Source organism: Capricornis sumatraensis, chromosome X (assembly GCF_032405125.1).
Source record: "Capricornis sumatraensis isolate serow.1 chromosome X, serow.2, whole genome shotgun sequence".
Classification (NCBI taxonomy): Eukaryota; Metazoa; Chordata; class Mammalia; order Artiodactyla; family Bovidae; genus Capricornis; species Capricornis sumatraensis.
This window is the reverse complement of record NC_091092.1, coordinates 109,041,210-109,063,325: the sequence shown is the minus strand read 5'-3', so window position 1 is coordinate 109,063,325 and position 22,116 is coordinate 109,041,210. Positions and strand designations below refer to the sequence as shown.

The 22,116-nt window shown below is 35.5% G+C and overlaps 1 protein-coding gene across 1 annotated transcript in view; it reads right to left on the bottom strand.

Moving 5' to 3' along the window:
* Positions 1-6,049: 6,049 nt before the first annotated feature.
* TMEM47 (transmembrane protein 47) overlaps positions 6,050-22,116 on the bottom strand; it is a 29,360-nt gene continuing 13,293 nt past the window's right edge. The window contains exons 2-3 of the mRNA XM_068962312.1: positions 19,723-19,863; positions 6,050-9,355 (exon numbers count right to left, since the gene is read on the bottom strand). Of these exons, the coding sequence (XP_068818413.1) occupies positions 9,177-9,355; positions 19,723-19,863 (320 nt within the window). The 3' untranslated portion in view covers positions 6,050-9,176. The remainder of the gene's footprint in view (positions 9,356-19,722; positions 19,864-22,116) is intronic.

The window sequence follows — 22,116 nt, the reverse complement described above, 5'->3', positions numbered from 1 at the left end:
AGTTCACTCCAGCATGCTTGATCTAAATGGTCTTGATTCACCTAAGCCAAAGTGGGAAGATCCCCTGAAGGAGGTCATGACAACCCACTCCAGTATTCTTGCCTGATGAATCCCATGGACAGAGGAGCCTGGCAGGCTATAGGCCATGGGATCACAAAGAGTCAGACAAGACTGAAATGACTTAGCACGCACGCACACAAAGCAGAACCAGAGTGGAGGCAATTGAAACCTTGGTTGATAGTGTTGTGAGTGTGAGGTATTACTCTGAAATCCTCAAAGAAATCAATTAAGTGTAAAGAAACAGGCAAAGTCAGCAGGACTAGCATTTTTGGAAAATACATGTGAATGGTGTTCTGCAGAGTTGTGCAGCACGACAGTTTTTATGGACTAAGGTGGATTGCCACTGCATTTGAGATATAAGAGGGAGAAATTACCATGAGTGGCTCTAGAGATACCAGGACAGTTTTCATGTCATCTAACAATTATTGATCTTTCCCCCTTAGCATAGACTTTGATCCTGGGGAAAATATACACACAGAAGGGAGTGTTTACACTAAAATATTTTCACTTCATTACATTTTACTGTGCCTAGACAACTGGGAGCAATTTCAATGGGGAAGTTAGAGTGTTAAGGCACCCTGGGGTAGGATGGGAAGTGTGTCAAGAAATCTTCATGTACTTTCCAATTCTTTTTTTGAGATTTAGCACAACCTGAATGTTGACTCCTCTAACAAAGGGTGCTTTGTCTAACAAAAGGTTCTATTGGTCTAACTAAAACTAGTTTAATCAAAGCAGAAAATTATTGAAAGAACACGGGAGCATTTCATGGAACACAAGGCAGCTTGACCTTACTAAGAACTCGGGCCACTCACTCTTCTCTCTGCATCGTATAGGGTCCCTCTTGACTGCTTCTCTGTTCCTATTTATTGCATTCCTTTATTCTCTGCAGTTTGTCTTTGCATCCCTGCACATACCCCCGAACTCCATGGTTTATGCATTTTATTACTAGCTACATGTAGAGAACAATTCCAAATTAATGGGCAAGAGAAACAGAGGGGGCTAGCTTTAAGGCAGGAACCATCTCTGATGTATGTAATCACCTCTGACCAGGGGTACAGGGTCATGTGGTGCAAATATGGCTGCCTGCCAAGCTCTCTAATGTTCTCAGAAAAATCATCATGGGTGGAGCCTAGACTCCAAAGTTAATCAACTATATCAGCCTTTCAGATTTCTACCCTCATAAAACTGCACAGTCTTATACCACAGTTTTGACTAAATAGTAAAAACCAGAAGATCCAACTGTTAGATCTCCTATTCCTGAGTATATTTTTTTCCCATTCTTATGCTCTCTTTGTATATTTCCATAGATTGAAAATAATTCTAAGAATGCTCTGATTTCAAAATAAAAAATATATGTGCAAAGCATTCTAAATATAAAAAAAAGCACAAATATGTATTTATGCTCGTAAATCGAAATGAGCCTGCCTTTAGGAAAACAGCATGTTGCATGTGTGCGTGTGTTTTCACCATCCAAACAGCACAGTAGCCAAACAAGCCTAACTGAAATCAAATAGTGCTTTTGACTTGAATGGACATAAGAAGTCTTAATTGTTGACTCAACTTTTGGAACATTTCTGGTTCAAAGATGTCATGCAATTAGAAGCAGCAGGAGGAGGTTGCCCTGTTTAGGATCATACTTGAACTTCCTAAAGCTTAAATACTTGCCCAAATACATACTAATATTTATTGACTTTCTGATACAAATAGGGAAAAAATAATTATACCCATGCCTGGAAAAAATGTGGAAAAGAAACTTAGAATTTTCCATGTCTTTCAAGTTGGCTAGAAAGATGTGCTAAATATTGAGGTTTGCAAAGAAATATTTTGAGGATGGATTTCCCAAAATTCTGCTTCATTAAGAAGCATTTAAAAATGTAACTGAAAATTTTATATGAAAAATATAACTGGAAATTCTATATGAAACATTATGCCTCTATGAGGATTTCTATATCAAATTTATGCAAATTTGTTCCCATAGTGAATAGCACCCATATCTTGGAGTTGAATGAGAAGCATACTTTTCATTCCTACTGTATAGCACACGGAACTATATTCAAAATCCTGTGATAAATGATAATGGAAAAGAATATGAAAATAAATATATATATATATATATCTGAATCACTGTATCTGAATCACTGTAAAGTAGAAATTAACACATTGCAAATCAACTACATAGGCTTCCCAGGTGGCGCAGTGGTAAAGAACCCATCTGTCAATGCAGGAGACGCAAGAGATGTGGGTTTGATCCCTGAGTGGGGAAGAGACACTGGAGTAAGAAATGACAACCCACTCCAGTATTCTTGCATGGAAAATTTCATGGGCAGAGGAGCTTGGTGGCCTAGTTCAACATAGGGTCACAACATCTCATTCTGCTTCTTTCACACACGCCATGACTCAAATAATTAACATAGACATAATGGCTGGATAATGTGTAAGAACAATCACCTTACAGTTAAAAATTGGAAAACTTGATCTTGATGTCAAGAATTGCCATTATAACCACTGAGTAGTGATATGGCTACAAAGGGGAAGTTACTCTCCAAAAATGGTTTGATTCACAAGTTTTTCAGGGAGAGGGAGCATGATAGCATTATTTCTATCTTCTGTTAAAACACATTATCAAAATCGACTAAAGTAGTGTTTCTCCTCCATTTAACCCTTGATAATATAATCCAGAAAAACATCTATTTCTGCTTTATTGACTATGCCAAAGCCTTTGACTGTGTGGATCACAATAAACTGTGGAAAATTCTGAAAGAGATGCGATGCCAGACCACCTGACCTGCCTCTTGAGAAACCTGTATGCAGGTCAGGAAGCAAGTTAGAACTGGTCATAGAACAACAGACTGGTTCCAAATAGGAAAAGGAATACATCAAGGCTGTATATTATCCACCCTGCTTGTTTAATTTATATGCAGAGTACATCATGAGAAACCCTGGTCTGGAAGAAGCACAAGCTGGAATCAAGATTTCTGGGAGAAATATCAATAACCTCAGATATGCAGATGACACCACCCTTATGGCAGAAAATGAAGAGGAACTAAAAAGCCTCTTGATGAAAGAAGAGAGTGAAAAAGTGGGCTTAAAGCTCAACATTCAGAAAACGAAGATCATGGCATCTGGTCCCATCACTTCATGGGAAATAGATGGGCAAACAGTGGAAACAGTGGGTGACTTTATTTTTCTGGCCTCCAAAATCACTGTAGATGGTGATTGCAGCCATGAAATTAAAAGACGCTTACTCCTTGGAAGCAAAGTTATGACCAACCTAGATAGCATATTCAAAAACAGAGACATTACTTAGCCAAAAAAGGTCCGTCTAGTCAAGGCTACGGTTTTTCCTGTGGTCATGTATGGATGTGAGTTGGACTGTGAAGAAAGCTGAGCACCAAAGAATTGATGCTTTTGAATTGTGGTGTTGGAAAAGACTCTTGAGAGTCCCTTGGACTGCAAGAAGATCCAACTAATCCATCCTAAAGGAGATCAGTCCTGAGTGTTCATTGGAAGGACTGATGCTGAAGCTGAAACTCCAACACTTTGGCCACCTGATGCAAACAGCTGACTCATTTGAAAAGACCCTGATTCTGGGAAAGATTGAGGGCAGGAGGAGAATGGGATGACAGAGGATGAGATGGTTGGATGGTATCACCGACTCAATGGACATGAGTTTGGGTAAACTCCGGGAGTTGGTGATGGACAGGGAGGCCTGGCATGCTGCAATTCATGGGGTCGCATAGAATCGGACACGACTGAGTGACTGAACTGAACTGATACTATATATATATAATATATATATATACTATACATATACAGTGTAGATACTATTTTCTTCATTGATTCATGTCACATGCAGAAACTGAACTGTTCAAGGTTTTTGCTGGTTTGATGACATTTTCCAGTACTTGTTCCAAGCTTCTTTTATAATCACTATTTCTATGAAGTCATTCAACTTGAAAATAATTGCTTGCCAAAACTGAGTTTCTCTGGTGAACCACTCAACACAGTTTTAGTTTTACAAAGAACACCATTCTTTGTGTGCTGTTAATCTTGGCTTTGAAACACCACATATTATCCTTCCCACTTGAACAGTTCAGCTCCTGTTCTCTTGGTTACACTTTGGAACCATTAGACTTACGGCTGGAATATCAATGTGAGTCACCTAGCTGGTGACTCTTTGAAAACAGATTTTCCAAGTATGCATGTGTGGATCCTCTGCTCATAGCAACATCTAGTAGTTGTTAAAAATGTGAGGACTTCCTGAACAGTCTGCAAACCTGCGTTTAATCAGAAAAATTGCTGGCGTTCATTACATGGAGTTTTGTTACTTGGTCTAATTTTAACTTTGACATTAAGTATCTATGACATTGTGTCCCCAATACTTGACACAGAAGTCATTCAAGTTAAATTATTCAAATAAATTAGTGCTTCCTGTGAAAATACTATGAGTTTAATTTTCATTTTTATTTGCTCCTTTAATTTTATCTCATTTAAGACTGCACTTCTAAAAAGCTATTAACAGAAGGTTATAACATGAAAATTTGATCAATAAATTAAGAATCCAGGTATTCAGTGGATTATTCTACAGAATACAAAATAATTTCACAATCAGTTCATTTTCTAACCAAAATGACTTAAAAAGCTACCAAAATGAACATTTTGTTGACAAAGCATGGGCCTGACAATAAAACAAACCACAAATTGACTATATGGCCATTATGGCAAAGCAAATTAAAACTGTTTTCCTATTTCATGTTCACAATGACATCTCTGAAGGCAGTGAATTTTCCCTTGTCAAATCCTAGTGAGGTTATGTCTCCATGCCTTCCAAATTCATAGAAACTGGGTCATGGATAATTACCAGGCTAGACATGTTTGTAAGTGTTTTGTACATGAGAATTCTGTATGAAAATGAAAGTACTTTATACTGAAAATATAATACATCAAATGAATGATGTTATTCCATCAAAGTAGGATAAGGTCATTGTCACTGAAAAGGAAAATTTCTACAATGGTAGAAAATTTGTGAAAGTGTTAGAATTTATTTGGATTGGCCAAATAGTTCGTTCAGGTTTTTTATAACATTTTACAGAAAAATTTGAACAAACTTTTTGGCCAACCCAATATAACTTAAACATGCATACTTTTGTACCTCTGATATTAAATATCTCATAGATTTACTAATGATCTATAATTTTTCAGCAGAAAAATATACTGTGAACCTGCCTTGAGGGTTCATATGAGACATAAAAGGATATATATCTTCATGACAGAAATATGTATTTTTATTTAAACTGATTTTATCAATACAGAAAGCTTGCTCAATTATATATGGTTCTATTTCTATCTTCCAGAACATTTTCTGACAATCATACAAGTAAATTTTTTGCTCTAATATAAATTCCTTTCCAAGTATGCTCACAATTTATTTAGCACAAAGGGTGATAGGAAATTTGGACTTACAATTTATGAACTTCTTCACATACACACATTGAAAATTTTAAGTGTCTAATTAAAAAACAGAAATAATGCAGGAAAGTCTTCTTTAATGTACACTGCAACTATTGAAAACTGAACAAAAACCAAAATAGAGGATCAAATCCCTCACTACTCCTCTAATTGTGTGATAAGAGTAGGAAAAAGGATAACCTATACTCTATCTCCTCTCTGCGCCTTTTAAAATGAAAGTTTTAAAAAAGACATTTAATATCCTTTATTTTATTGCTCACATAACTCAGCTGCAGAGGACAGAAAGGATTTGGGGAGATAATTCGAAACAAAAAAGTTTTAAAAAATTTTTATACAAAATGAATGTCATATCAAGCTGTTTTCTAAATAACATATATTTTACAAAAGAGAAAATGAAGTGAAGACATATAATTTAGAAACCTGTTAAAGAGAGTCCACACAGTAGAAAAGACACAAAGTCAAACCACATCAGGGAAGTCACTTTTATTTTTATTTTTTCCACATAGATAATTTCATGTCAGCTACAAAAATCATGAAATGAAGAACTGATCGTGAAACTGCAAACTCAAAAACCACTGGATTGAAAAACAGGATCTCCCCAAAGGACTGTTAAAAAAAAATAACCAGAATACCATGAATTCATATTTAAGTAGTAAACATGTCATATATTTTAAAACAATAAATATAGAACAGCAGTAGAGAAACTAATAGCATAAACAGCATGGAGTATATTTTATTTTTAAGACAGATGAAATTTCTAGGCACAGTTTTAGGCATTAAAGAGGACACAGAGGCATAGGTTAGTGTGTGCTGCTCTGTACAAAAATACAGTCTGAATAAATTACATTGCTAGCCATACAATTAGACGTCACTTACCAGTCAGCTCATTGCATGTTTAATAATATACAGTTACATGCTAATCCATATATATCATTTATATTTCAAACACATAGGTCTCTCTATATTTATGTCTTTAAAATTTACATGTTGAACTTACAAAAAGCTAAACTGCTGTGCAAGAAATCCAAATAACTAGCCCTGCTGAGTACTTTATGCTATATGCAGGTGTGTGTGTCTCTCTCCCCCTGACAGACAATGGGATTAGAGTTAATAGTTTGGCTAGTAAGAAAACAATAAACAAACCTAAAGCTGCAAAGACATAATATTATTGTGGGTGAAAAATTCACTTGTTTATTCTGATAGACAAAACAGTATTTCAAATGAGCCATGATAACTTTCATGTTGTACTGAACTTGTTAGTAATGAAACACTTTCAACTATTAGTAATGGTAGAAATATAGCAAAGGGCTCTTCACTGGAAAGGGGAAAAAAGTAATATAAGAAATCTATTTTTCATTAAACTGCAAATATGTGTGCCTTAGCTATACCATATTCTGTCACTTCCAGCTTTTTCAAATGGACAGAGAATGAAAACTTGATCGAGACTCGAGAGGTGATACTGGTCTAACAGCACACTGCATCCTCTACTAGGACTAAGAAAAGTGCCTCATTGATGTCAGCACCAAAGTACTGTTCTTCCATTATTCAGGAATAAAAAGATTCTCTCACAACAGAGAGTGTTTAGTAGCCGGAATCCCTATCCAATAAATATCGTATTTCCCATGCTGCTCTGATAATATGCAATTAACTACAAGACAGTCTGGCCCAGATTTTACTATTTCTCAAGAAAATTGCTTCAAAAGATTCTATAATAGTAATATCTTTCTGGAAAATGTCCACTCATAGTTTCTTATGATTCTATACAGGATTATATACTTTTATAAAGGTTTCTCTCTAGAATGCATTTAATTAGTTTTGTCTGTCATTGCTAAAATAAGAATACGCCCGGTTCTTCAAATTTACTTCATGATTCCATAGAAAAGTCACAAGATAAGAGGTTTTATTTTAAGCATTTGAATAATAAAATAGTGGATTTTTTCCTGTTGTTTTTGGCAACAGTTCTTAAGACAAGCTGAAAGCAGAACTCTGCTTTGGGAGGTAAAGCAAATTATTAAACACTATTGATGTAGTCCTGTTCTTAATGGATTTTGCAATACAACAGAACATAGGTATTTTTAAAATGGTTTATCCAATGCTTCTTTCTGCAAGAGGGCCAAATAGTGTCCTTGTTAACAAAAATAATTATTTATAACTTTTATATTAGAACTGTATATTTGCTATAAAAATATGTTTATAATTAAACTATCCAAATTTGTATATTAAACAGGATTAACACAAGTTTGCAGTGTAAGATTCGCTGCAAACTTATTCCCTATTATTATTTCCTTTCATTTGAACAGTCAATAAATGATCCCCTTACCATAAATCCATCTTAATTGTGTGCACAAATCAGTTAGCCCATTAGTTAACGTCAGAGGACCAGGTGATAACCAGATGAAAACCAGATGAATTCTACTCCTCTACTGACAATTATATAAATCTATCACTATTCCTTTTTTAATGAAGACATTTAAAATACTTGGAAAAAAAGAAGCCTTCTATTTTAATGACTTTTAAACAAAATGATCATCCTAATTGCTACACTCTTTTGAACTACAGTGCTTACAAAAGAATCATTAATTTTCAGATTAACACCATTTCGATTTTTCTTCTTATACAATTCTATTTAACACTTTCCAATGAGAACATAGAGCAAAAGCTTTTATATGCACTTTTGTACAGTAAGTAAGTGTGAATACCGATCTAAGCCTCTTAACAACGTGTACAAGGTTAGTGTTCAAATCACTTCACTAGAGCAAATATTAATTTTATGTGCAATAGGCAAATGCAGGTGTAGGGTTAGGGAACAACTTATTACCATTTATACTAATGGCTCACCTTCTATAAAAATACTTAAGCTTGTTACATATGCACAATTGTTTGCTGTAATGTTTGGTAAGTGATTTAAAGGGTACTTAGGATAAAAGCAATCATGCATATTTCTTTCTAGTTGCCCCAGGGAAAATAAAGATTCTCAATTTTTCCTCATTCTAGATATGGCTGAGGCACAATTTCTAACCACATAATGAAATGCACATGTCTCCAAATCTTGACTCCCTTCCCAGCGAGATGCTTATTGCCAAAGCATAACCTCCCATTAAAACGTAGGTGGAATATGTATTATTAACCCAGTTACATTCAGAACCCCCATTAGATGCTGAAGGGAAGTTTACTTTTCAAGAGTTCACTCAAGCAAATAACCAATGTAGTCATTGGATGGGATAAGCAGGCGATAAGGACTCTAACAGTGGAATCCTTGTCAGCGCAAAGGAACTTCTAAATGTTGTTTATGCCAGCTGTTCCCCCTGCAGGCAATAGGAGATTCAGGCATTTCTCATTCCAACTAGTTTCTCACAATGGTTGCTGTCATATAGACCCTTCACTTGTCAAGAAAAGTGACATGAATATATTGGAAGTTTGCAGCATTTGCCTATGTCTAATCAGCTCTCTTAATTTGTGCAGGTCCCTAAAATGGATGTAAAAGCTGGTTATGATGTTGACAGCCAAAAGGCAAAAGATATTAAATCAACTGAGCAAACTGTTTGATGCTCCGCAAGTGTTTTAGAAAATGATGAATTAGAAAAAATGCAGACGTAATCCTTTTGTTGGATGGTTGATTTTTTTTTTTTAATTTGAGACTATTGGTTCTAGTAATAGTCTTCGTAGTTCTTAGGGTTCAGGCAATAAAGGATGGCACCCCCAAATGAAAATATAGTTGCACCCCAGGCCAGGCCATAACCCCAGTTGAACTCATGGTAAATTTTCAAGCTCACAGTTTCAATGAACTTGATTGGGTAAAGAACCAGGCTGCAAACCTGTAGAACAACTGAAAGAAGAAAAACAAATCAAAATTAGGAAAATGTTATTTACAGGAAATAAAATGATATACAAATATATATATGTATGAGAATTACACTTTAATCAAATAAAAAAGTCAAAAAATTTGAAGCATTGCTTATTCTAGATGGTATTCTTTAAAATACTGACAACTTTTTCTGTTTAACACTACTTCACAGTACAGTAAGGATTACTCTATTAATAATTAGCAAATTACTATAATAGTATTTGATGAAATAGTGTAATATACTAATTTATATGAACATACAAAGTAGTGATTCTCAGTTTACAAACACATATAATTATCACTATTATGGCAAGTAGTACTAGTTTAGGTAAACTGTTTTACAATATAAAACTTGTAAATAGCTTCCCAAGAATAGTGACCCCGAATACCAGCTAAAAACCTCTGTTATTTATTTATACTCTTGAGAAATTGGGGAATCTCAATTCATTTGTACTGATTAAACCGGTATACTTGTGATTCAAGATGTACTTTTGTTGTTGTCACTTCTCAGTATCATCTAACTCAGCCCAACACTCGAGAAAATTCTACCTTGATGTCCTTACTTATATTACTATTTTTATTCTTTTCTTCTCATCTAGTTTATACCTCTCATCTCTTAAAATGGGTTCAAAAGTCATCTTTGTCAAGAAGCCACACCAACTCATAACATACCCTATTAGATATAACAGATGACATTTATATATTTATACCTCACTTATTTTCAAAAAAGAATAAAGTCTCTGAAGGCACAGAACATAATCAAACTAGAAAACCTAAGCTAATGATGTCTATCACAATAGGACACAAAACTTAGCTCTTACTTCTTAGTTAAATCTTAGTTCTGAGTCAGGGCTAACAGGGAAATGTGATGAGTCATACTTAGTAAAATATTTATATGAGAGACGCTGGATTACACAAGAGAGGATATCCTCCATTCAAAATCATAACCTTCTATTATATGTAACATTACAACTGCTACATAATTTCTCTTTTATTTCAATCAATTTAACAAGAATTTACGGGATGCATCTGCCTTATAGATGCATCTCTACTATATGATGGCTCCCACTCTCAAGAAAGAGACAACCTTCTCCCTGAAAACTCTGAGATACAGTAGTATGTGACATGGGTTGGCAAACTACCAAATCTGGTCTGCTATTTATTTTTGAAAAAAACTGTACTGGAACACAGGCGCATTCATTTATGTACTGTCCATACCACCAAGGCAGAGTTGAATGGATGCAACAGAAACCATGTGGCCCACAAAGCCAGAAGTATTTACTATCTGGCCCTTTATAAAAAAAAGTTTGCCCATCCCTAATATATGACATAAATTCTGGGTTAAAATGATTCTTATTTAACTCATCTTAAAAATACCAAAAATACCAAAATGCAACAACAAAAATGTGAATAATGTGTAGGAGGCAAGAATAAACTTTGAAAAAGTAAAAAATGAATCAGTTTATTACATTTTTTTAAAAAGAGCAGCAGGATGGATAGCATGTCTAATTAAACTGGAATTTTGTGCTATAAAATCTACTCTCATCTATTCTCATTACCTGTAAAATATTATTATTACCAATGTGATTAATGTTCCTAGAAAGTCTACATAACAGTCATCTGTCTCCAGCATAAAACTGATGAAATACAGAAGACTCATGAGGGCATGATTCCTCAAAATCATTACTTTCGATAAGGCTCAGACTTGGAGTGACGAGACCTTTCTGAAACCAGATACAAGAATTCCAAACATTTTTGCTATGTAGCTCAACACTCCTGTGTGCCAGCACTGGCCTACCATATTTCCACATTACTACTAAGCTGTTTGCCATTTAGTCAGTAAGTTATGTCCAACTCTTTTGCAACCCCATGGACTGGAGCCCACCAGGCTCTTCTGTCCATAGGATTTTCCAGGCAAGAATACTGGAGCAGGTTGCCATTTCCTTCCTTCTTGTGTTCTTGCTTTCTCGTATTATCACATCTCTTAGCAACACCTGCCATATTTTGTACTTCTTTACTAATAATGGACTGCCTAACAATGAGGGTAGCAACTTGTGTTACCAATGCCTTAAATTGCATCACTTTAGAAACATTTTTTGAATGAGTAAATGAATTTTACTCATTTACTAAATGAGTAAATATACTAAATTTACTACATATTTGTAAATTTGTTGAATTTGAGTAAATGAATTTTACTCATTTGTTGAATGAGTATTTGTTGAATGAGTAAAGGAATTTTACTCATTTACTAAATGAGTAAATATACTAAATTTACTACATATTTAATATTTAATTTGATCCTGACCCAGGGATTGAACCTGTGTCTCCTGCTTGACAGGCAGATTCTTTACCACTGAACCACCTGGGAAGTCCTTACTACTGAGGGTGGATAGATAAATAGGTCCATATAAAAGGAGAATATCTCAACATTCAAAATAGAAATCACACTTTGTTTATAGTTTTAAAATCTCAGAAAAAGTTTTAAGTCATTGTTAGAACAACTAACAGCATATTATATAATCTACACTTCTATTTCCAGCCAGTAAGTGCTAAATGTGTATTAATTTTAAAACATTCAGCTAGGTCTCTGCCTTTGTGAGGGAAAGGGTGCTTGCATGTTTTAAATGTCTTAAAATTAACAAGAAGTCAATTAGTATCAACTGTGAAATACAGGCAAAAATATTTCAAAATTACTAAGTTAAAAAGAAAAAAAAAAGCATTTTTCTCCTTTGGTTTCTATACTCTGGTCACTAATCAAATCATGACTGAACCTGCCAGGATATGATTGAAATATAAACGTGAATTAGGGATAGTAAAATTCATTTACTCATTCAACAAATACATGAATGTTTCTAAAGTGATGCAGTTTACGGCACCGGTAACACAAGTTGCTACCCTCATGGTTAGGCAGTCCATTATTAGTAAAGAAATACAAAATATGGCAGGTATTGCTAACAGACGTGATGATATAAGAAAGCAAGAACACAACACAGAGAGCTGCAGGCTGCTCTTTTGATGAGACCTGAAGAAGGCCTCTCTGGGGAGGAGTCATTAGAATACAGACCTGAATGAAGTGAGGGGTGCAGGTCAATACAGTAGGAGGTGAGTGATCCTGGGTAGAGGGCACAGGCAGTTAACAAATGAAGGAGCACATTATGTGTAGTGGAATATCAGTAAGGATGCTGCAGATATAGTACAGAGGGCAAGGAAGGGGACAGCATGAGATGAGATGGAAAAGACAGCCAGAAGGCCACTCAGGAGTGGTCTTGTGAACCATGGTCAGGGGTCTGGATTTTGTTCTAAATGTGATGAGCAGCTCCAAGAGGAGTGTGAGCAGAGAAGTAATAACTGGTCTGAATTATATTTCAAAACGATTATACTGCTTCTTTGTCAGTCAGTCAGTCCGTGGAGTGAGATGTTTACCTAGCCTTGCTTTTAATATTCATTTCAATGTGTTTTATTTAGCAAATATTTGGCCTCCATGGTATAATACAAAGATATAGTTTCCCTCTAGTGGGAAAAATAAAAATACAACTCCATTATGCTTCACCGGCCTCCTCCACTCTTCTGAGCAGCTTTCTTAGAGACAGAATTTTATTGTGTTGTTTGCCAGATGAAAATGACCCTAAAATGCTTTATGCTTCTTAATTATTTTTACTCTCTTTGGAATCACTGAGAAAAATGTGTGTAATGCAAAACTGAGAAAAAAAATATAAGCCTGCATTTGTAAATGATTTTCTTCATTTAATACAATATACAGATGCAGGTTAAAATGTCTCCTTGACTTTTGGTGAGCTGCAAAGGAAAAAACAAATAAGTCTAGAGTTCAGAACTCAAGAAAATGCCACCATACTCTACCGCCAACCAATGAAACATAACAGATGCTGGTCGTGGTATTTTCTATGCTCTATCTCAGAGGCATAAAGTAAAGTTGTGCAGCATTTTAGAATTCGAAGGGAATTTGAGGTTCATTTTATCCCCTCACCCTACTTTTTGGAAAAGCAACAAAACTACCAGCCATGAAATTGTGCAGACAGAAACAAGACAAGAACTCAGAGGTTCTTATGTTATTTCTAGTTTTCTTTAAGGGGATATTTTCCAATGTTTTCTATACTGCACTATTCAAAACACTCAATATTGAAATAGTCAATGTTTTCTAACATGGGGATATTTCAATATTTCAACAAATATTTATTGGACGCCCACTGTATTCTAGGTGAAAGGGATAAGACAGATAAGACATGGCCCATGTCCTTTGATATTTCATACCCTATCGTGGATACAGACACACAGATACAAACAAATGCGTTCAACAGTAGTAGTAGAGGCATGTTCACTTATAATCCATTCATCACGTTTATTGAGCTCTAATGATACTCCAAGTACCACTTCTGCCTGGAGAAAGAAGGGAGGACTTCAGAGATGAAGCACTATTTGAACTTGTTCTTGAAGAGAAAGATGAAAAGACCTCTAGGAAGAAAAGACAGCTTGCCATAAAGCTTAGATACAAGAGGGTGTGCCTATAGAAAATTCACATGGATAGAATGAAGGGTACAGTCACATGGAGGTGTTTGGTTTAGACTATAAAAGGCTTAGTGTGTCATAAAAAATAATAAGACTGGTTTCTATAGGGAGACATCTCAGAGGTTATTTGAACTATAGATGCTGTTGGTACCCTATCCATATACTCTCATTCTCATCATTCCGCTACATGTCAGCCTGACTTCCAACTGTCAGCACCTACACTTTTTTGCCCAACTTTTCCTCAGGCCACTAAAGCTACTTTGTCTGACTGTGGGGCAGACACAGTGTTCTGGGAAATTAACACTACTGTTGCCCCATCATCATCATCAACACCCCTTACCAATGACTATCAAAATTTGGTTTATAAATACTCCAATTTCCTAGTCCTTCCAGCGAGGTAACTCTGAAGGGCACGTTCTGCACTGGTTTCCAGAATTTTTCCAGGAAGATGAAGCTCCATGTGCTTACAGTGACAACTGGTTTGATAATGTACTGTTTATTGGCTGCCTTCTCTTCCCTGTCTCATTTTTCATATTTGCTCTTTTACCTCCCAGATTAAGTACTTGCACTTGACTCATGTCAAGTGCAAAAGAGCAAATGATAAGACCAGATTTGTATTTCAGAATTATACCTCATGTGTTTCTGTGCAAGACAGACTAAATGGGGAGGAATCTGGAGAAGAACAGGCCCCTAGGAGGTGAGTCTGGGCATGGATACCTGTGCAAAGTGATGATTAGGTAATGTCAGTGGGAAAGGTCAGGGAAAGAAAGACTATAAAAGAAAAACTGAGTAACTGGATTCTAGGAACGGGAAAGGAAGGACTCACATAAACAGTTTTAAGTAAACAGAAAAATAAAACAAATTAGAGGGAGATTCAAATTTGGGAACTGAGATGTTCCACTTGAGGAAGAGATATTCTCTCAACTAAGGCAGAAATGGTGGTGTATTAAAAAAAAAAAAAAAGCTACATATTTAGAACATAATTTAAATGCAGAATGGATTGGACTATCCGGCCAAGTCTTCTATCAAATTTGCATAAGGGAAACAATCATTTGAAAAATAAAAAGCATTTACACAGGAAAGGTTAACAAGAAGCTATCAATTTCCTTCCCTTTTAATTTAATCTGTTACTATTTCAAGGTAAGCAGTACATATAAAATGAATTATTGGTGGTGATACTGTAAATTGTTCTAACAAAAGGGTAGTTTGATATGGATAAAGATCTGTGAATGGAAGAACTCCTTTTTAGTTTGAAATATAAGCTGGACACTGATTTGTCTGTCAAAATCTAGACTTGAGATACCTCCAGCCATCTCACTGCTCCTGATAGAATAGGCTGCAAAACACAAGCCTTTAGTCAGAGATGGAAAGCAGGTGCAGGATCCACCCCCCAAAAAAAATCCCCATCCTGCATAAGCAATCATTTACAGGAGGCTTTCTGCATCAAAAAAAGAAAGGAAACATCCTTAACAATACAGTTAGCGGGGATTCTGTTATTTAAAATATGGATTATGAATGACTCCCAATTTTCTGCAACTTGTCTTAAAGGCCATGGGCAGGGGGTGCACGGGATACGGGGAAGGAAACATTCTAACTCCCAGTGGGGCAGGGCCTAAAAAGATTCACAAAACCAGACAATAAAAAGGGGGCCAGAAAAAGGCAACCCTTCTCATTTCACTAAGTTTTCAGTGAGAACTAGAAGTCAGGTATCAGAATCTCACCATGCATTATCTGTCACTGTCAATTACACAAAAAATAAACATGCTATAAGTCAACTGTACTGGACATGTGCACAGTTTTCATGATGTACCAGGCTTCAGTCATGCTGTACTGATTAGTCTGTGATCTTTAGAACACTTTATAACATTTGCTGCTGTCCTTCAGGTATTGCTCCCAAGAAGATGGAATAACTTGAGTTATAAGATGGACTCCAACCACAGTACACAGTTGACAGCTGAATTGAAAAATTCAAGGCTGATTCAGTTCCTGTTTTTCTACGTGTTACACATACCCCAAAACAGATGACTTGTGAAACTTTACTTGGGCTCTCAAGTTAGAGTGATACCCTGAATTGAAACCCTGGCTCTGTGACTTTTTAGTTGGATAACTCCAGAGAATTACTTAACCCTTCTGATCCTGCTTTTCCACTGATAATATGGAGAAAATAAACACCTAATCTTAAGACTGTTATGGGAGAAGGCAATGGTACCCCACTCCAGTACTCTTGCCTGGAAAATCCCATGGGCGGAGGAGCCTGGTAGGCTGCAGCCCATGGGGTCGCTAAGAGTCGGACACGACTGAGCGACTTCACTTTCACTTTTCACTTTCATGCACTGGAGAAGGAAATGGCAACCCACTCCAGTGTTCTTGCCTGGAGAATCCCAGGGACGGGGGAGCCTGGTGGGCTGCCGTCTCTGGGGTCGCACAGAGTCGGACACGACTGAAGCAACTTAGCAGTAGCAGCAGCAGTAAGACTGTTATAGCAAAGACAGGAATGTGCCATGGGTCTAGCAGGTAGGTGCCCAGTTAATTATTATCATTATCAACATTATTATTATAAATAATATATTATTCTGAACTCTAAATTTGTAGGACCAAAAAGTGGAAGAGTTGTAGAACACAGATGATTCAGATGGGCTGCAGCAATGACTAGCTCTTAGCTCTTCTAGCCATTATTCAAGCAGGTGCAAGCCCACCCTAAACCAAGAACCTCAGAGAAAAAGAAAAGATCAAAAACCTTTACAATTTGTTTCCCTGTGTTTATAAGACTTAATCACCAGCTTTAGTAAAAACCTTTAAGAGTATAGTATCTAAGGCCAGGATAGTGGAGGTGCATACTATAGGCACCCATCATATATTTGTTAAATGAATGAAAAATGAATATATGAAAAATAATTTCCAAACTATTACTTTTCTGAGCTGTCTTGGTCTTAAATCTGTGGTCACAAGAATCTTGCTGCTTCATAAATTCCCAAGAGAGCAATGGATTAAGAAAAACTACAGTTAGCTAGTTGTTTTCATGCCTGTCTTTTCCTATCAGATTATAAGCCACACACCTCAATGATTTTTTCCATCATTCATTCAACTATTAACTGAGTGCCCCAGAGTACCAGGCACTGCATGGTACTGAATTCATGATACAGTTCTGTGTAGAGATGTTTCCAAGTGGTAGCGCTATGTCTGTTTTGACTTTATGTACTGCATGTCTTAGCAGAAGCAAAAAAAAAAAAAAAGAATTACTTCTTTGTTGAGGTAAATATCATTCCCTATGTGTGTGAATACCAAGAAAAGGCTTAATATTATTTGCAGAAGAAAACGTTGTGAGAAAAGCAGAGAAACACAAACCATTTTCAAGCAGACCACAATGAGTAAAAAGGGAAAATAGCCCCAAATACACGTTTGCAAAGAATCACTGAACTGGTGAGACAAGCCAACCACTGGAGTTAAGTATGTTTCATAAGAAGCAAGCAAGATAAACAACAGTGATTTTAGCTAGTATTGTTTCAAATAGGCAGATTTTCCAACTTTGTTAATCTTAACACCCAAATCATAAATGCATTATTATGTGTAATAAATATCTTTTCCAGAAATCAGCTACAGGCAACTCTCATAGCTTTTGCAGATGGGAGAGAGAATCCTTTCCATTACATGTTTCAAATAAACAGTAAGTTTTACCTTGCTTATATGCAAAGCGAGCACTAAACTAATGGGTATTTCAAAGAAAGCTTCTATAAGCACAGTCTCAAAAGAGAATGAGTAAAATTAAATTTCAGCACGTGTACATTTTCAAAATGTAGCAGTATAATGATCATTTTAGGTCTCAGCAGGTAGAATAACATATGAATACTGCTGTAGGACTTTGTCTTACTATTTTATAATTTACTAATATTTGTGGCAGCGAGAGCTAAAGCAAAAACTTTGTGACCAAATCCATTACTTTTAACTTATGTTCATTTACAATGTTTTCTGCTACAACCAGTACTTAACTTTCACATTTTCATAAATTTTGCTATAAGTGGAAAAAAATATAGAACTTCTGAGGAAAAAATTGGAACTTCTAGCTATTTCTGTAAGAATATTTATAATAGGTACGTTAAATAACAGACTTCTTTATAGTTTCTGCATATGCCATTATGGGGTAAGTTAAAGGCTAAATGGGATGGTAACTAAGTAACACAATAATACTGGATATTTACAAGAGAATGCCTACCATGCCTCTAAAATCTTCATAAATCAGAAACATACGAGTATTCTAAAAATTGTTCAAAACATAATTCGTTTTAAAGAATCATATCATTTCAGAACAATTTATCAAATAATTCTATTATGATCGACTCTCTTATCACTATGTTAATAAATCCTAGCTACAAAGATAAACTTATACTACAATTAAAATATCTACTTTATTTCATTCTAATAATAGGAAAAAGAGTCTTGGTAAATCCATGAACTGGAAATAAAGTGGAGAAGAGTGGTAGAATCTTTAGGAGAATCTTCATGGTGTTCACAATAGAGAACTTTACTATACATGAGATCAACAAAATAATGATATCGTGGTATCTGCCTAAGAATTCAAAATATTTTTTGTAATAGTGTTTTCTACTCTATTAGACAGTATCTGCCATGCTATTTAGCCAGTTTTATAGGTGCCACAATACAATGAACAGTCCATAACAGGCACCAAATAAACAGTGAATGAATGAATCACCAGTTTAAGATTCAGTAGCTTCCTAGCCCCAGGTCCACCAGTAACTACTATGTGATTTTGAGCAAGTCACTTAAGAGATTTTAACTAGATCTTTTTCTACATTCTTTCAGTCCTGTGGAGGTTTGCTTTTTATGACTTTTGCATTTTGACAAGTCCTCATGGGTATAAGAAGATGAACACAAACAGCAGGGGGCAGCAGAACACTTCTGATTTTATACTTTTAGATCCAATGACCCTTCAAATCCTGAGAAATTTCAGCTATCCCCATCTTTAAACAGCTTTAAAAAAATCCATCTAACAGGCTAGATGGTTCTGTCAGTGTCTTCATTATTGAGAGTCACAGAGGCTTATTTTGCAGTCTTCAAATAAGCTATGACTGATAGGGTAAATTGAAGGTACCACAAGAATATTTCAGCTGGAGTCATTTTTAAGAATATTTAAGGAGATTCTTATAAATGAAAATTAAACCCATATCAAATAATGTGCTGGGCTTTTAGCCTTATAAGCCCCTTTTCTAAACAGCCCCCTGACTTTTAGTAAAACTTTCATTTTACCTGGGTTGATCCAAGCTGTGCTTCATAGAAAGATGGTTGCTAAATGAATATGCCATTGACCTCACACAACTGAACTGCCTGATGGTTCATGTTATACATCATGATTTTTCAGTATAACTGTGTTTATTTCAGAACAGATGTGTACCTTTAAGAGGACACATATTGGATTTCTCTTTTGCAGCTTTATGTCAGGAAAAAAAGATAACACTGCCTTAAGATCATCAATGGGGGCAGTAAAAGGAAGCAAAAAATATTCTATGTGAAGAAAGACTATTGGTAAATACACCTGCTGCAATTCCTAAAGCAAGAGCCCTAGCAAGAGACACTATTTATTCACGTTTTAGTTAGAATTTTAGAAATTGCCACTGTGTTATGTGAAATGCTTTAATACACTGAAAACTGACACTATGATAAGCTTTAGCCAATTTACCGTAAAATATAACAAATGCCTCTCAACCTGTAGGTAAATATAGCAACCACATATTGCTTCTTCATGAGAGGGGAAGATGGTAGAAAGGTTCATGAAACTTTAATACTGGTTTGAAAGTAATGAACATATTTACCTGCTGCAAAAAGCATGACAGCAACAGGTCTATAGAAGCGCCTTCGAGATCCCACGCAGATGGAAATCAAACCCACCAGGAATGCAATGAGAATGATGGCAGCACCACCCAAGAGTAAAGCCAGAGTAGCAATCTGCCAGTCTGCAAAGAAAAAAAGAAAAGCATTGCTTTTTTAAAGCAGTAAACTATGCTCAGCAGCAGTCACCTTGCTACAGCTAAATAGATGCGATTTTACTGCATACTAAACATCCTTTGGGATTTGAAATGTTTTGCAACAAAAATTACTATAAATGTCCTTATTCAGAAGTCTCCTATGTTAAGCTAAGCAGTTTTTAGACCATGGGTTTGCCATGCTTTTCTTCCAAGGATTCCATTAAGGATTCAGACTAAATGTGATGCCCCTTCTACAACCTATTTTCATTATTATTAAATTTTCTATTGAGCTATAACGTGCACAAATCATTAAGTACAGAAAGTAGGGAACTTGATGAATTTTATGTATACACTCATGTAAACACCATCCAGATTAAGACATAAAACATTTCTACCACCCAGAAGGTTCTTTTGTGCCCCTCCACAGTCAATAATCACCCTCCCACCTGGGCGACAAACCAACATTATTTGTGTATTCAATTTGATTGTTCTTAAACTTTATGTAAATGCTATCAACTCTTTTATGTCTGGCTTTTAACTCCGTGATATTTATTTTGTGTCTGGCTTTTATGTCTCTGATTCTCATCCATGTTGTTGCAGTGGTTGTAGTACTTTTTTTTTTTTTTTTGCTGTTCTTTTAGAAATCCTTCCTTTGCACTAAACCCCCACCTCCCAACTTTTTATTTGCCTTTCTCTCCCCCGTCATGAAAACAACTCCCCCAGCAAATTAGCATCAGGAAGATTTGTTGTTTGTTTTCTCCTCCTCTATTTCCTTTCATTCTAATCTTACTGTTATATTTACCACCGTACGGATGGTTTCTGAAAATCAGTATTCCCAAGGTGCCAGAATGGACTCTAAACGGCCCCCTGGCTCCTTTCTTCATTCATCCATATTAACAGTAAGCATATACTGACCACTTACTACATGCAGGCCTCTGTACACAGATACTTAAGGGTCTACCATGCCCTGAATGAAACATAGACCTCGCTGAAATGTATTTGTCACTTCTTATAAAATAGAGATTTAGAACAAGTATGACAGAAAACTGGCCTATTTTCCACAGGTAGAATGTTCTCTAAGTAGAATGAATATATAAAAGCACCACTCAGCTTAGGAAGCATCATAGAAAATGATACGGTGGACATTCTTCTGTGGGATTTGTTTGGAAGTTCCTCTTCTGACCCTCACCTTAATGTATGTGCAAGAAAGAAAAATAGACTTTAATCCACGGTTAAATTGCAATACAGTCTATCTAAAGTCAAGAACTCATGATATTTTGATGCTGCACTTTGAAATTATCCCTCCAGAAAGCTTACAAAGTGCACCCTTTGCCACTGCAGGATATGGGGCAAGTAGAGAAACCTACAATGCCCTAAGATTTACTTCTTTTATTTACACTTACATAACCCTGCCTCAAGCATCCTCTTCCATATCCTCTCCTCCTAATAAATTCTGGATATATAGCTGCCAGTGAACTAGAACTTGCACAGCGTTCAAGAAACAAACAAACAGGGGGAAAATAGAACAAATCCACACTCCTTAAAATATAAAGATGAATCACCAGAAAGTGCAGAGCATTTTTTATGCCATCTATTTGTAACAAAGCAATATAACTTCAAACAAAAGCATTTTAATTAAAGTTTAAAAGGATTGCCATACTATGGGTTTTTTTTGTTGTTGTTGTTGGTATTGTTCCATAAAAGCATCATGTAGCTTTGAATAAAATAATAATAATCATAATAATAATAGTCCTTATATTTGGAAGTCTCTAAATTTCTTTGAAAAAGTTTACTCATAGCATTATTTTATTGTACTTTAACATAAGAGAATTCCTTCTGAAAAGCTGAAAGTTGAAATTTCTGAATAATAAATCAAATTTTCATGATTATCCAAGAGTTTGAGGTACAAAGAAAATAATAACATCAATCTACCCAGACATCAATCAAATCCCTGGAGACTTTAAGAGGCAATTTTCTTGCTGGAATATTATTTTCATAAAATATTATTGCTTTTAGTAACTTTCTCCAATTTATTTTAAATAAATAAGAATTTTGAAACTATCAATTTTGTTTAAATCAAGATACAACTAAATATTCACTCACTTTAAAAATATCTTAAAAATATAAGCACAACAGATTGCCTTTTTCTGATAAGCTCTTTCAAATAGCCCCAAAGGCATAAATTGCCATACATTTGACTATTTCTAATTTTCAATCCGAAATAAAACAGGAATTTTGATC